We start from the raw sequence: 17,396 nt of genomic DNA, 5'->3' as shown, positions 1-17,396 counted from the left end.
TAGGAATAGGAAGGAAGTGGCCTTAATTACTGTACAGCGCCAGCATTTGCCTGGTGTGAAAAAGGGAAACCACGGAAAACCATCTTCAGGGCTGCCAACAGTGGGGTTCGAACCCACTATCTCCCGGATGCCAGCTCACAGCTGCGCGCTCCTAACCGCGCGGCCAACTCGCCCGGTTTCAATTATTTTTATGAGGATACTTTTATATCAAATACTGAAGATGTCACAGATGTGAAAATTGGTATTTGGATCTCCTGTAAAAGTAAAGGAACATGCAAAATTTGTTTTCTGAAAATTCAATTAAGCAGAGGTGTTAAAGGGCATGAATTTTTAAAATGAGCATATCTACAGTATATGAAAAAACGTACCACTATTACAGACTGGAAAGAAATAGAGTTAGAAATGGCTGTGGAAGTAAGGAGAAATTGAAGGAACTTACTAGAAAATTGAATCTAGCAAAGAAGGCAGCTAAGGATAACATGATGGCAAGCATAACTGGCAGTCATACAAATTTTAGTGAAAAATGGAAGGGTATGTATAGGTATTTTAAGGCAGAACCAGATCCTAAGAAGGACATTCCAGGAATAATTAATGAACAAGGGGAGTGTGTATGTGAGGATCTTCAAAAGGCAGAAGTATTCAGTCAGCAGTATGTAAAGGTTGTTGGTTACAAGGATAATGTCGAGATAGAGGAAGAGACTAAGGTCAAAGAAGTAATAAAATTTACGTATGATAACAATGACATTTACAATAAGATACAAAAGTTGAAAACTAGGAAAGCGGCTGGAATTGATCAGATTTCTGGGGATATACTAAAGACAATGGGTTGGGATATAGTACCATATCTGAAGTACTTATTTGATTATTGTTTGGCCGAAGGAGCTATACCATATGAATGGAGAGTTGCTATAGTAGCCCCTGTGTATAAAGGAAAGGGTGATAGACATAAAGCTGAAAATTACAGGCCAGTAAGTTTGACATGCATTGTATGTAAGCTTTGGGAAGGCATTCTTTCTGATTATATTAGACATGTTTGTGAAATTAATAACTGGTTCGATAGAAGGCAGTTCGGTTTTAGGAAAGGTTATTCCACTAAAGCTCAACTTGTAGGATTCCAGCAAGATACAGCAGATATCCTGGATTCTGGAGATCAAATGGACTGTATTGCAATTGACCTGTCTAAAGCATTTGATAGGGTGAATCATGGGAGACTACTGGCAAAAATGAGTGCAATTGGACTAGACAAAAGAGTGACTGAATGGGGTGTTATATTTCTAGAAAACAGATCTCAGAGAATTAGCGTAGGTGAAGCTTTATCTGACCCTGTAATAATTAAGAGGGGAATTCCTCAAGGCAGTATTATCGGACCTTTATGTTTTCTTATATATATAAATGATATGAGTAAAGGAGTGAAATCGGAGGTAAGGCTTTTAGCAGATGATGTTATTCTCTATAGAGTGATAAATAAGTTACAAGATTGTGAGCAACTGCAGCGTGACCTCAAAAATATTGTGAGATGGATAGCAGGCAATGGTATGTTGATAAATGGGGTTAAAAGTCAGGTTGTGAGTTTCACAAATAGGAAAAGTCCTCTCAGTTTTAATTACTGCATTGATGGGGTGAAAGTTCCTTTTTGGGATCATTGTAAGTATCTAGGTGTTAATATAAGGAAATATCTTCATTGGGGTAATCACATAAATGGGATTGTAAATAAAGGGTACAGATCTCTGCACATGGTTATGAGGGTGTTTGGGTTGTAGTAAGGATGTAAAGGAGAAGGCATATAAGTCTCTGGTAACACCCCAACTGGAGTATGGTTCCAGTGTATGGGACCCTCACCAGGATTACCTGATTCAAGAACTGGAAAAAATCCAAAGAAAAGCAGCTCGATTTGTTCTGGGTGATTTCCGACAAAAGAGTAGCGTTACAAAAATGTTGCAAAGTTTGGGTTGGGAAGAATTGAGAGAAAGAAGAAGAGCTGCTCGACTAAGTGGTATGTGATACAATTCCTTTAGTATTGCCAATTGCCACCTTTTCAATACAATAAAAATATAGTACAAACTTACATATTTATTATAATGTTTATATGGTACATGTTTCGCCCCTTTTCGTGAGCATCATCAGCCAAACTATCATTAATCTAAGATTGTATAAGATCATAAAACAATTCTTTTGGTTCAAGATTGCTCCTATAAAACTAATTGATAATCTTATAAGATTTTAAAAGTCACACAACAATAAAACTATGTCTTAAGCTAACACTTTTTGTCTAAAATCATCTTCAGTCTAACATTTTATTGCCGAAACTCATCTGGTGAACATCTTTTAAAATTGTTTAAAAATAAGAATAAAATAAAAAACTTTTGAGATCTGGCTAGTTGTGTTGATTCCTGTTGCTTAACTTGTATAATTGTCATTAAAACTTCATAACAGTATTGAATATTTTCTGCAGTTGATGATTGTCATTATGGTCGATAGACTTGTTCTCGTTGCTGGAGTAACATTTATAAAATGTATTGGTATTAATTTATATTATCAATGGGGTAAAATTGTTCGTGAACAAACTTGTTGATGAAACACTTTCTGATGTGATATTGGATTTAAAATGTTCTCGAACGTTCCATAATGGCTCGTTGGCATATCTGTGATGAAAGATAAAGATAAAGATGAAAGATAAAATCTTCAATACGGACAAGGAAAAACCTGCAATAAGTGGTATGTTCCGAGCTGTCAGTGGAGAGATGGCGTGGAATGACATTAGTAGACGAATAAGTTTGAGTGGTGTTTATAAAAGTAGGAAAAATCACAATATGAAGATAAAGTTGGAATTCAAGAGGACAAACTGAGGCAAATATTCATTCATAGGAAGGTGAGTTAGGGATTGGAATAACTTACCGAGGGAGACATTCAATAAATTTCCAATTTCTTTGAAATCATTTAGGAAAAGGCTAGGAAAACAACAGATAGGGAATCTACCACCTGGGCGACTGCCCTAAATGCAGATCAGTATTGATTGATTGAAAATTGGTATTTTTAATTTCTTTTAAAAATAAAATAACATATTTTTTGTTTCAGAGAAAACACCTAAGGGGTGGGGGTTGTAAGAAAGACTGTAAACGGGGATGAATTCTTTTTATGAGGATACTTATATCTCAATTACTGAAGACAAAGATATGAAAATTAGTATTTGGAGTCTCCTTCTTAAAGAAAGAAACATGTATTCTTTTGTTTTCAGAAAATCCAATTGGGGGGAGATAAAAGAATTGAAAAATGAGTTGAATTCTTTGTTTGAGGATACTTATATCTCGAAAACAAAAGATGTTACGGATGAGAAAATTGGTGTTTGGAATCTCCTTTAAAAATGAAGACATACGTATTTTGTAGCAGGGGAGGGGAGAATGGAATCAACTTCAGGTGGTGTAAAAGGAGTTGAATTATTTTGATGAAGATACAAATAAGAAGTGGACTTAAAACAATACACACCTAAGGGGGTTTTGTCTGGGGGGAGGGGGGGGGGGGAGGATTGATGACAAAAATATGCATTTATACAAAACTGTTTGAATTATGAAGTTAAAATTTCAAATGATGTCCTAGGCATTAAATTACAGAAGGATTTAAACAAATTTAAATGCTCAGAGAGTAAAATGGGGGTTAAGATCTGAAAACAAATATATTCATTCCTTCCTCCAAACCAGTATAACGTACGAAAAAAAATTCCAATTCCAAATCCTAGGTGTGAAATAGGAATTTTTTTAATTGTTACAACCCTAAAGTGTTAAATGAGGTTAGCTCCGTAAATGAAATTATTCATCCCTCCCAAAACTCTTTGACGTACAAAGTTGAAATTTTACGAGAAGGGTGTTCTTTTATGTCCTAGGTGTAAAATATTTTTTATTTCAAAATATTTCTCCTGTAAGGGATTTAGATGGTGCATTCCCTCAAAAACACAATATCCATTCTTCCGAAACCCGTTCAGGCACTAACTTATTTTTTTAATGAAGGTTGGTCTTCTATATTATAGATGTTAATAAATATTTAAAAACATTCACTCCTTAAAAGTATTCACTCCCCCATTACTGTTTAATGTACAAAATAAAAATTTCACAGATTAGTCGCTTTTACATCTCAGATTTTAAACAAGATAGGGTTTAAAACATTCAAAGTCTTCCGTATGTGGTTCAAATGAGTGTTAGATCGGAAAATAATCATTCCCCCATAAACGTTTGACGTACAAACTGAGGGCATATTTTACAAGCTTAGCTGATAGTGGACTCTCCAAAATGTAAAACTTTGAATAATAATTTTCAGTTTAAAGCTGTAGCAAAGCACGGGTATCTTACTAGTACTGTATATGTGAATGTATGTAGGGTAATGAGACAAAGTCTCTCATAGTGCATTGGCACTACTGCCGGTGGCTACAATTAGCCTACACAGTGGCCTTCACGGTATGCACTAGCATGGTAGGTGTGCTAGGTACCAACTGATGAGCCCAGCCTAGCACACGGGGGCGAAACGCTGGCAACCAGGAATGAGTTAGCTGGAAATATTTATAATGTCCAAAAACGGACCATTTATATTGGTATTCGCCATAAGACATATCTGTGTCGGTGCGACGTAAAGCAAGTAGGTAAAAATAAAATAAAAATATATTGGTATTATAAATTTACTCATTCAGAACAAATATTTCAGATTCCCCATGGGAATCAATCTATATCATGTATGTAGGGTATTCAGCGCAAAGGATGGTTTGATCCTCCACAGTTCCACCAACAGCTGTCATAGTTAGCCTAGGTGTCACTGTAGAGGCATACTAGGGAAATGAGGAGTGAGGCAGTTTCCCATTGCTTTTCTCCCCAAGCCAGAAGGTGCTATTATATATCAGTCTGCCAAGTCCACTGAAATGCATGCACCACCAACTGACCCTATGAGTGATATTTTCACACCATTCATAACAGGGACTCGCTGCATATGGAATGGTATTACTAGCATCGCTTATGCCTCGGTCACTTTCATATTGTCAAAGCCAAGGATGAGAGTGAGACAGGACAATGAAAGTAAACAAATTTATTCTAGCCCATACCAGATGACAGTAAACACTATATCTTACCAGCAAAGGCATACTGTATTTAATACCTTAATATTATTACATAAGGACTAGTTCCGACCCTTGTATTGGGTCATCTTCAGCCCTAAATTATAAATGGAAAAGAACGTTCCATAACTTGCAAACACCAACACTTAATATAACACTATTGGAAAATCTTGAAACAATAATATGCTGTGGTTACACGAGTCCATTAAAATTGATCTCTCTTGCACATGCGTTCAATATAGTACATCATAATAATGTACTGCTTTATATTAAGACTGCGATTTTCTTAAAGGAAAAAGTGACACACGCAAGCCATGGACTCTTGTAACAACATATTTTATCAATGTTTCAAGACATGCCAATAATGTTATATTTAGTGTTGGTGTTTGCAAGTTACATATGATGTTCTTTTCCATTTATAATTTAAGGCTGAAGATGACCCAATACAAGAGTTGAAACTAGCCCCGATGTAATAAATAATATTAACATATTATATACAGTACTGAATAGGTGGACCTTCTCATCTTTGTTGATAGTGATAAATCATCAATACAGATCAAAATGAAATTCATTTCATATGATTCCTAACTCATGTCAAATAGCACCCGCTCAAAGCTGAACGACTGCCCTCCCTCCATATGATCCCAGGCTGCAGGCACACAATCCAATGGTTAATTCTACTTCTTTACCAGCCAACATTCTAATGATAAACAGGACTAAAACCAGAGCATGAAGACTTAACAATCCTGGCTGCAGATATATGGTAAAAACGTAATTGAATGCTGTTGAACAAAGTGAGATGATGCAGGAAATATTGAAGTCTTGAAGGGAATAGATGAATAGCAGAATAACTAACGATTGTAGAAATAGGACTAGCACAGGCAAAAATACTGTAGATAAGAATATTACAACAATATTTTTGTGAAACATGGATGAGAACATGGATGATACCTAGCACACTAAGAAAGAGAATAGATGCATTTTAAAATGTTGTGCTGGAGAAGAATGCTGACATGGCTAGATCAGGGGCCTATTCCACGAACAAACTTTGCAACTTTCCACTTTGCAGTTCAGATTTTGTTCCACTATCACTTTTCAAGCCTGTTATGTTCCTCCATTGGCATAGAAATGCAAAGTGCAAAGAAATGAAGTGAAAAGTTTTCATAAATCTTGCAAAGAGATGATTCCCTTTTCATCTGTTAATTAACAAGTATGTACAGTAGTTTCTCGGCGCAGAATTTTGTTTAGTGATATAAACATGTTACGACGTGAGCTTTTATTAGCATCAAGTGAGGACAGTGATGAAGAATCCAATAAGAGAACAAACAAAGATGAGATTAATTTTCACAACCTCACTTCGACGGATTTTCACGAGTGATTTCGTATTACCCCAACACAGGCTCACTATATTCTTGAAATGATCGGACATTGATTGAAACATGTAACAAAAAGAAGTCAATTCCTTTCTGAAAAAGAACAAATTCTTATATGCTTACATTGGTTAGTAAATGGTGACCAGCTGCACGGTGTAGCACCAATGCATGGGACATCAAAATCAATTATTTGCAGAACTGTTACCAAAGTCATAGATGTTATAGTAAATGTAATATTTCCTAACAGTACATTGGCCTGATAATACACATAATATAGCGACGGGATTTCTAATGAAGGGTGAATTTCCTTCTGTGTGTGGATGTGTTGACGGTACTTCCGTTAAACATTGATGTGTGTCATCATTTGAGAGGTTATCTTTAGAGTTGTCAAAAAGGATGTCACATTTCTCCTTGACAACTTCCAGCACAGCCAGCTTCTTGTAATACTAACCTTTCTTTCCCATGATAAAAACATATACGGTACGACAATTATACCATCAAATTCGCTGCGAAAAGTAAAGCATTAAAATCATATAGTATTAGGCCTATACAGTTTGCTCATGGAATAAACTCGATCGGATCACTCATTCGCAAAGACTTTTCACTTTGCGAAGAAATTGAAAAGTACAACCTAGACCATGGTGGAACAGAAAGACTTTGCACTTTGCAAGAATTGAAAAGTGAAAAGTGCAAAGTTGAAAAGTGCATTCGTGGAACAGGCCCCAGCTGACAAATCAAGAGACAAGAGGTACTTGTTTTTCTTCCTCACTGCTATCACATGGCGATGAAAATCTATGGTTTTGTCACTGAAATCGCTTAGCATTCTCTGACAGAGAGATGTTTGCCTTCACAGACACAATCCCTTTCATGTCTTGAATCTCCGGATCCAGCCCTGGCTCACTTTCAGATCCGAACAGCTGATTCTTCCTATAATCGCTAGTTTGCACGCTTTGAAATGTAGCAACTTGTGCGAGATACTAAAGCCATCATTTTGCAACTCTGTAACACAATGAAGCAACTCTTCTTCCAGCTCAGGCAACTTACGAGTTTTCGGCCCTCTGAATGCCTTACGTATTCGGTTGGTGGTTTCTAGTGCAGCTTTCTGTTTGTGCCAGTAGCAAGCATTAAACTCGGTCACACTGAATTCTCAACCAGCAGCTCTGTTACCATGTTCTTCAGCATATTTTATCACTTTGAGTTTAAATCCAGCAGTATAACTCCCACATTTCTCCATAACTTAAAGATCGACCGACACAAGAAACTTAACTGAGAAACAACAATGAAATGTGAAGACAGAATACTGGTACTTGTCGACAATACAACAGATGGACAATACCTAATATTGTAATCACTTGACTGCCTGGACAGGGAAACAATCCCAGTTCACGTGATCAGCTCTGCTGGACGGGTAGTGATAAGCACATTGACAAAGACTGAAGAGTAAGAGGGATGGCTGAGTGTCACTGACTGACTAGGAATGCGATCTTGGGGTGGGAGTTTCAGAGTTAGGTATTTTTGTTACAACAACTAGCCACAACCATTCTGCAGGTAGAAAGAAATTCAGCTTCTTGTACTGTCACATACAAAGTACCATAACTGCAATTGGTACAGTCCCGAGATTTAATGTAGGCACGTTCATGGAATACCCAAACTTTATTTCATTTATGTACCGTATGTCTTTATGACGTCAGAAATTAATACGAGTTATGTGTGGGAATTTTTTCCTGCAATTTCAAATGTTAACAATGAGGTGCAAGATATATGCGGTGGCGAGTTATATGCGAGCAAATGTGGTACCTCTGCTATTCTAATGGCCTCGTATGTCGAATGAGGCGAGGTGTACGGTCTTAGACTTGCTTAGGTATGTGTGTAGATCAGGTGTTGTTATTGTACAATAGGAGATAAGGACATCTATAGCTGGTAAGGACATCTATCTATGTCAAATTCTGGGAGTGATGTTATATCCCATTAATTTCAGCCAATGGTAGTGGCAGCTGCCAAGGTAGGTATGGGAAATGTTGGATGATTTACAATACTAGATAATAACAGTAAATACATTTCTAGAGGCAGGTAAGATTGGCATCATTTACCTTTTGCTATAATGTCATGTATACTGTGGAGCACTAATTGAAGTTTTACTAACTTGTTTTAACTGATATAAAAGATATTTCACTTACCAATCATTCTAAGTATGTTAAAGTATATTATCGCCAGTTTAGACTGAAATAACAAAACACCTACCAACAATTCCAAATGCTGATACGACTCGTGAAACGCCATTAGAGGAAGACTTCTGGCCAACTCGTGTTCGATTTCCCATATCGATCATTGTGACGAGATCCCTGATCTCTTCCTGAGAATATTCAATCTTGTCGTCCACAACCACTAGTTCACGAGGTTCCATACGATCGATCTTGAGCACTCGAAACCTTGTCTGGGTGTTATTTGAACCCATCAAGTAAAATCTCTGTAACAGATAAGGCATATCATACAATGTTACTAAAGTAAAAACTTCTACTGAATTAAAAAATAGTGAGTGGTGTAGTGTGATTTTTGCAATAATACAACATGGTACCAAAACTTATAACATATTTAAGGCTAAAACTCTCTGCTCATAATGTTAACTTATTTCAAGATAAAGAATATGATACATTTAATGGTAAATGACTTCCAGGCAGGAACAGACTCCATAACCCCTGATTAAATTCTATACGACTGGAATCAAATGTTGTTTCAGTGAAAAATAACATAAAAACTACTAAATAGAGTTATAAAAAACATTATACGCACCAAATTTCCTCAATTCTCACCTACTCCTCCCACTTAAAATTCAGATCTTACGAAAGAGGTGAGATGCAAAATATTGCATCCTTGGAGTTTCTTGCTTCACATATTTATTAAGACTGTCCTGTTCCTTCGTTAAATGATCAGTGTACTGACTTTTGGTTCAGAAGTCCCTAAGTTTGATTCCTAACATTCACCTCTTCATTTACGCACAAGGCATCACATTACAAAATACCACAGAAACAAACAATACCTGTAGGTATATCACTCATCTACATCCAGCCATAAAACACGGTCTAATGTAAATCAAGTCCTGACTTCAATAAATTGGGGAAAAGGCGAATGAGAAAATGTATTTTCTAGAATAGTAATATATCACTTACAGAGGACCTAGGGGCCTATGTGAAGAGTACAGTCACACCTAATGGTATCACATACCATAATAAAAACAAAGATATAAAATACATAGTAAAAATAGCAATAGTTTGGGACATTAGTCCACCAATGCATCTCTCGCAATTTAATAACACAATTGCTCAAATCTACTATTGAGTGAGTCAAGGTTCAAATCCTGATGGGGAGAATTTTACTCCAGGATTTACTGATAGGGAGCAGCATCTAAGTTATTTCACATAGAAAAATCATATCAAATGTCTCACTGTATGACAAGCAATGGTACAAGACAGACACTGAGCTTTGTCAAAGAGAGGAGAACAGCCCATATGCAAAAAAAGGCACTAAGTAGTTGAAGGAAAAAAGACTTTTGTGTCTTCTGTTACAAAATTTCAGAGACCTGTCTTGGTGTTGCCCTTGGCTTTAACAATCTGAGAGTGACTGAAGTAAGAGTGATGCCAGTTCCCACGATGAACGGTGAAAGAGTTGCTCACAGGGCTGACTGGTGATGATATGAGGCTCAGCGAGTTAAGTAATTCCTCATATCACACACACACACTCACACGCACGTGGGTTTTACAACATTTCGGTGAGTTTAGAGAATCTTCCTGCCAAGCATATTTGACGATTACATGAAATAAATTTAATACAGTTTTGGCAAAGAACACTTGAAATAAATAAAATATTGAGGGGAAACCACCTTTTCGATACCAATCAATTTATTTCAGGAGGCATTTGAGGTATTTATGGCTCAGAAAGGGGTGAGGAATAATGAACAGTCTCTGAAAGCATAGCAGGAAGGCTAATAAGTTCATGTGCTCGGCAGACAAGAAAACTGGCCATTTGGCGAGTTAAGAGAGTCTTCCCGCCAAGCATTTGAAGTATTTATAGCTCAGAGAGGGACAAGGAATGATGAACAACTTCCAAACGCACAGCAGACAGAAAAACTGGCCACAATTTTAACACTCAAATGAACATTTTGATTCTGTCAGGTATTGTGCATTGTGTGTGTGTGTGTGTGTGTGTGTGTGTGTGTGCGCACGCATGCATGCATGCATGCATGCATGCACAAATGAGATGCAAATGTAATCTCATTGTTATTGTTCAAAGTACTGCTATATGAAGGGTGTTAAAAAAAGAAACTGGACTTTTGTTATAACATCTTTATCACTTACTATACAATATTTTAAGCACTGTCCCTCCCGTCAAAGTAGTCCCCTCTACTGGGAATACACTGTTCCTATCCTTTCTTCCATTTTTGGAAAGCCTCCTGGAACATACTTTCTAGGACAGTGTGCAGGTCCCTTGTTGCATTGTCCTGAATCTCCTCTAAAGTTTTGAAACAACATCCTTTCAATATAGTTTTAAGTTTGAGAGACAGGAAAAAGTCTGCCGGGGCTAAGTCTGGAGAATATGGTGGATGGGGCGCTACGGGAGTGTGATGTTTTGCTGGATAGCTTCGAACAAGGAGTGACGCGTGCATCGGTGCATTGTAACAATATAACATGCAAGTCTGGTTTTCCCACAATTCAGGCTTCTTCCTGTGCTCAAATGTGCTAGAATTCCCTGGTAGACTTCCTTATTTACCATTTGACCATGCGGTAAAAATTCCCAAGGACAATGCCTTTGCAGTCAAAAAATACAACCAATGTCACCTTGTTCTTTGACCGACTCATGCGTGCCTTGTTTTGGATGAGGAGACCCTTTTCCCATCCACTGCCAAAACAGCATCTTTGTTTCAATATCATAGTCATAAAGCCACATAACATCGCCTGTTACGATGTTCTTAAGGAAGATTTCATTGCCGATTAACACTAATCTGACAAACAGCTTGTGCATGTGCTCACTTCAGTGGCTGTAGCTCAGCAACTAATGGTCAGAGCAAAACAAGGAAAATGGCAGTTTGTTGTATAAACCTGCCATTATGTGCGCTCCTTCTGCCGGTTGGTGCACTGTTTCAAAAGTTTGGTTTCTTTCTGAACACGCCTTGTACACAAGAGTAGACAAAAGCAGCTGGAAAATCAAATGTACAACCTAGTGCAGGATTAGTAAGAGATATATGAACTAATGTCATCGTTGGTTACTTTACTCCTGCGTTTACTTGGAGGAATGGGTAACAACACATTCAGATACAAACGGGCTAGTCTGTCATGTATACAAGTATTTTGAAAATGAGTTTGTAGGTGCAAGACATGAGAGACTGTTAATATCTGTTAGTAGAGTTTGGGATCAAACTGCAAAAGCAACAGGATTATCCAGGGAGTTCGGGAGACAAAGTGAAGAAGAAGAAGAAATCTCTGCAACTCTATGATCATCAGTGTTATTAGAGAGCTAACAGGTACAGTTTTCACATCATCATCATCATCGTTGTCATCGTCATTAAGTGCATGCAGGGCTGAAAGTGAAGTGGCATGTGGTGTTGTACCATTAATTTCTGTTTATTAAAAGTAATAGGCACACTCTAGACCTCTAAAGCTGACATGGTATCCGTGGAATACTGGAATGCATACTTTTCTCTTACATTTCACTTTTTCATATGACTTCAAATTTCAGTTGAAATGATTGTTCAATTCATCAATGATGAGCCTATGTTTGAAGACTATTGCATATTACAGCCTGATGGCTTACACTATCTGTGCTAAGCAAGGTACATGGATTATGAAATGCTGGATAGTCTCTCCCCACCTACAGGCAGAACAAGTGTCTCCCATTCAAATAACTGTTGGGAAGATTCTCTTAACTAGCCGAACAGATTAGAATTTTTAATTTGTTTTTTTACAATTGGCTTTATGTCACACTGACACAGATAGGTCTTATGGTCATGATGGGGTAGGAAAGAGTTAGAATTAGAAAGAAAGCAGCCGTGGCCTTAATTAACGTATAGATAAAAAACTCCCTACACCTTACAAACCTAATACTGTCAGGATCAGAAGAGTACACAAAGAGGGGTCCGACAGGAAAGATGAAATGGAGGAGATAGGGACAGGTATGCAGAAGCACCACCAGACTCAGTTTAAGGTCCTGTGGTCGCCAAACCTTGTTCCTGAGCTGAGACCCCCCCTGGCAGAAGATAACATGCTATATAGTTCAAACGTCAAGGGACATAGTAAATTCACTTACTCATACTATCCCATACTAACCGATGAAGGTTAAGAGGAGCCAAATGGAAACCTTTATACAAGAGCTTTGTCATCTTTTGTCAAGCATTTCCCAACTAACAGGAGATATTCCATCTTATGTAATGAATCTACATTCTGTTTAAAAAAATGCAGATCAGATGCAAATGTACAAGGAACTTAATTTGTCCTATAAAACATGTTTGTGTGTCCTGCAATGGAATAAAACTAGATACTAATCCCACAGATGCTAGGCTAGAGAGAGCCAACCCAATGGTGTACGGGTAGAAACCCTGGATTCCACTCCTAATCAGACCAGGGACTTCAATTCTGGACTGTGAGCTGGAATGGGGTTCACTCAGCCTCCAGAGACCAACTGACAAACTGATATGAGAGGCAGCGGACCCCGTCACAAAAGTCAAGCGATACAGCTGAGGTTGCCACGCTGACACTGCAATATCCACTGGTCAGCAATCTTCTTCACCTAATGGATGTCTTTGCCACAGGTTTGTTTACTTTTATAATGTGAGGATGTTTGTTGTTTAAAGGGGCCTAATAGCTAGCTCAACCGCCCCTAATGATACAAGGTGCAAAAAGATGACACGATAATTAAAACTTCAAAATGTATCCACTGACTAGAATCTAAAACCAATAACGATTAAAAAATGACCATGAATCCAAAACAGTCAGCGGATCCAATTCACAAATTCCTTATTTTCAGAGATGACTCTTGTTGCCCAAAGGCGTCCAAACTCCGCGTCACCAGCCCCTCATAATAATAATCACTGGTAAAGCAGAACCATGGTGTTCCTCCTATAGTTGTATTAATCACAGATAACGTAGACTCATGGTGTTTCTTGTATGGTGATACTAATCACAGGTAATGTAGACTCACGGTATGTCACGCACAATGGCACCACAAACCCACGATGTTTCGCACATAAGCGTACTACTCACAAGCAACACAAACCCACGGTGCTCCTCACATAGCAGGACTAATCACGTCCACCGGTATTCCCGTGGTGTTCCTCACATAGTGGAACTAATCACAGGCCATGTATACTCGTGGTTTTGCTCACATAGTGATACTAATCATAGGCAATGTAGACCCATGGTTTGTACACACAATGGCACCACTCACAGGCAACACCAACCCATGGCTTTCCTCACGTAACAGTACAAATCACGGGTGCCAGCCAAACCCGTGGTGTGATACAAGTTATCACAGGCAACGGAGACCCATGGTGTTTCTCATAAAGTGGTACTACTCATAGGTAATGCAGAGCCATTCTGAAACAGTGGAACCGACTGGTGGAATACACACGATGACACTTATTACAATCAATGCCCAGACCCGTAGTGTTCCTCGCATAATGGTACTGCTCCTATGTAACGTAAACCCATGGTTTTCCTCGCAAGATGGTACTAGTCACAAGTAACATCGACCCATGGTGTTGCACAAGTAATGGAATTAATCACAAGTAGTCTCATGGTTCTAATTATCATCCCTCGGTTGCCCCTTTTAGTGGCCTCTTACGATAGGCAGGGGATACTGTGGGTGTATTCTTCATCTGCGTCCCCCACCCACAGAGGGTACTTTAATAATGTCTGAAAGTCCGATGAAAACAATGTGATCATAGTTTCATATGCGATTTGGCCCATTTGGGAGATGGTAAGATCAAATACCATTACTGGCAACCCTGAAGATGGCATTTGGTGGTTTCCTATTTTCACACCATGCTGGGGCTATACGTTAATATTAAGGCCATGGTGGCTTCCTCCCCAGTCCTTTCCTATCCTATCATTGCCCAAATAACCTGTCCGAATTCCCAAGACACTAAACCATTAGCAAAAAGAAAGAAAAAAGCTAAAGAAGTTATCAATTTGATGAGGTGAAATACCATTTCACTTAATCTACAGTTTACCATTATGATGATGAACTGCACTTAATACATTTTCTATGTTCTGCATGTTTAATATGTTCAAAATGCCAGACAAGCCTCAAACAACAATTTGTTCAGTACCGGTAGACCTATTGCTAACACTAATGACAATGAGAGATGTATAGTACGCGAACCTTTTCTTGAGCCCTGAGCTCCATAGTGCTAAATGGGAACTGGGACTCTAGAAAAGGTTTGCGTACTATAATGTGCTTGCTGGATGCAAGAAGTTGAAGGTTCCCGAGAGCAAGTTGGAAAATTTCCATGTACAACTCTTCCATTGTTGAGGTCATGTAATTATTTACTTATTATCAACTGTTCATCAGGCCAGATAATTACAAGTGTCTAGCTTAAATGTCAATGTACTGATTATCCAGATTTTGCCTGTTTCTTCTTCTTCTTTTTCTATGTGCCCTGCCCAGTCTTCCAGACGTTGGCGATCGATGTGGAGAGTGCTTTTGTGTCTTCAGCAACACGGTACAGTTCTTCAGTACTTTTTATGCCTGTCGGTTTAGGGTAAGATAATTTGGTATCTAATACATAAAAAGATATGAAGATGAATAGCTATGCATTATAGGCAAATATTCATTTACAGGAAGGGGAGTTAGGGATTGGAATAACTTAACAAGGGAGATGTTCAATAAATTTCCAATGTCATTGAAATCATTTAAGAACAGGCTAGGAAAACAACAGATAGGGAATCTGCCACCTGGGTGACTGCCCTAAATGCAGATCAGTATTGACTGATTGATTGACTAAGTGACAGGTCAGCACTGGAAGAATGAACAATGGAAAAGTTAACAAAAACAACCCCCACAAATATGAGAACACAAAACGACTATCTCTGTAAACCATTTCTTCTCAGTTCCTGATCAGTTGTGTTGAATTATGATTCAGTTATTGAGGTTATAAGCCCTCTTATTTATTTAAACGGACCACTCACCACCACAATAATAGAAAGGTTTGGTGGTGGCACTATTGTTCAAGTAGGCTATCATTCACTTTTAAAAGGACGTCAAACATCTCAGGGTGTGAAACGTCAGCTTATGAAAGGGTCCTTGAGTGTTAACTTAGAGCTGAGACAGAGGATAAGTGGAAACAATGTTTACATTCTTTGTAATATAGTACCACATCATAAAGGTCCTGTTATAAGCCGCTCAACTGATTCTTAATGCACGCTAGACTACAATAAGAACATAAACATAAAAGTTCGAAAAAGAAATAAATAATAACATATCGTCGCTGCCGGGACAAAACCTCCTATGTAAAATATCTTAGCTTAGAACTTTGGCCGTTAAGGTTCTGTTATCTAAGGTGCAATATTGTGTGAATATTGTCAAGGCATTCTCGCTCTTCATAATGTATGTGGTGCGGGTCAGTATATCTCCAAAAATATTATCACATAGGAGGTTTTGTCCCGGCAACGACGATATATAATGAGCAAAGACATAGGCTATAAGAGATAATATGAAATAGATGGAATATCAAGTAATAATTATTTATCACAAGAAAAGAATGACTAATTTTCCAATGTAGTGACTGTAAACTACAATTCTCGCTTGGAAAAATCATGAAACTTCAGGAAGGCCATCCTGTCTAAATCCAAAATGTTCAGCAAGGTGGATCAATCGACCTACTCGTAAATAGTGATTGGAATAAGTTGAATTTTTTCTTTTCCTTTTGCAAGAAATATGACAGAACAGTAAGTTTTCATTCCTTTAAGGAATTCTAGCATACTGGCCTAAGATGCTGGCAAACCTCCTGGATACCAATATGATTTATTACAAGAAGTCTTATAAATTACGGGGTCGTAGAAGGCGGGTGATATCGTCGCTGGCTTTCACCTAGGCGGCTGCGGTTCAAATCGTGGACAATGCATACAGAAAGTCACGTCCGTATGGTTCGGACTGCATATTTAACTGGGATCACGATATCAACTCTTAAGTACGACTGAAAGTTTTCTTGTTCACGACTGAAATTAAGGTCTAGTTACTGCAGTTCATGAGAATTTAATTTATAAAGGCGATATGAAAGTGTCAGAAGTTACATAACCTGTTGGATAACGACATTTCTTCAGTATTATTTGCAGCAGAATTGCTAGTACGATAATGTATAACGTACGACAGAATGAGTTCTCATTAGCATAAGAGTAGAACAATTGGCTGCAATAAAATTGCTTATTGGCATAAGAGCAAATAAACAATACCGGTACACATAACCTTATATGGATAATGCATACTCACAGCTTTGGTTTCATAAAGAGCTACTTTTTGAATTGAACTAATTATGGGATGAAGAACTATTTCGGATTTCATGATTTTGACGACTCCAATGGCAAGCTCTCTACAGTAAAAAAACAAGTTTGTTGCTGTTGATCTCACATGATCGAAAGATTACCCAGACTGCTGCTTCCATGGAGTTTGCACGCTGTCAGAGCCTAATCCAGAAACTAGTTTTATTTAATTTATTTTCCGGGTTGAACCGTGTTGTACTTGTACGCATATCACGTACAGTTTGCCGACGTTTCGAATACATTGCGCACCGTGGAAGCTTCACTTCTAAGATACAGAAACTAGTTTATTCATTGAAGGTATTATATTGCGTTGGTATTACTGATCTGTGTTGTTTGAGTCATCAGTCCATAGACTGGTTTGATGCAGCTCTCCATGTCACCCTATCCTGTGCTAACCTTTTCATT

The 17,396-nt window shown here is 38.0% G+C and overlaps 1 protein-coding gene across 2 annotated transcripts in view; it reads right to left on the bottom strand.

Moving 5' to 3' along the window:
• The window catches only part of FIG4 (polyphosphoinositide phosphatase FIG4), a 171,862-nt gene extending 154,775 nt beyond the window's left edge, over positions 1–17,087 (bottom strand). For both annotated transcript variants that reach the window (XM_068225673.1, XM_068225674.1), the window contains exons 1-2: positions 16,942–17,087; positions 8,707–8,932 (exon numbers count right to left, since the gene is read on the bottom strand). In XM_068225673.1, coding sequence (XP_068081774.1) covers positions 8,707–8,932; positions 16,942–17,013 — 298 coding nt within the window. In that variant the 5' untranslated portion in view covers positions 17,014–17,087. The remainder of the gene's footprint in view (positions 1–8,706; positions 8,933–16,941) is intronic.
• Between the last annotated feature and the right edge of the window lie 309 nt (positions 17,088–17,396).

Source organism: Anabrus simplex, chromosome 1, assembly GCF_040414725.1.
Source record: "Anabrus simplex isolate iqAnaSimp1 chromosome 1, ASM4041472v1, whole genome shotgun sequence".
In the NCBI taxonomy this organism is placed as follows: Eukaryota; Metazoa; Arthropoda; class Insecta; order Orthoptera; family Tettigoniidae; genus Anabrus; species Anabrus simplex.
The sequence above is the reverse complement of the archived record's forward strand: the minus strand, read 5'-3'. Positions and strand labels throughout refer to the sequence as shown.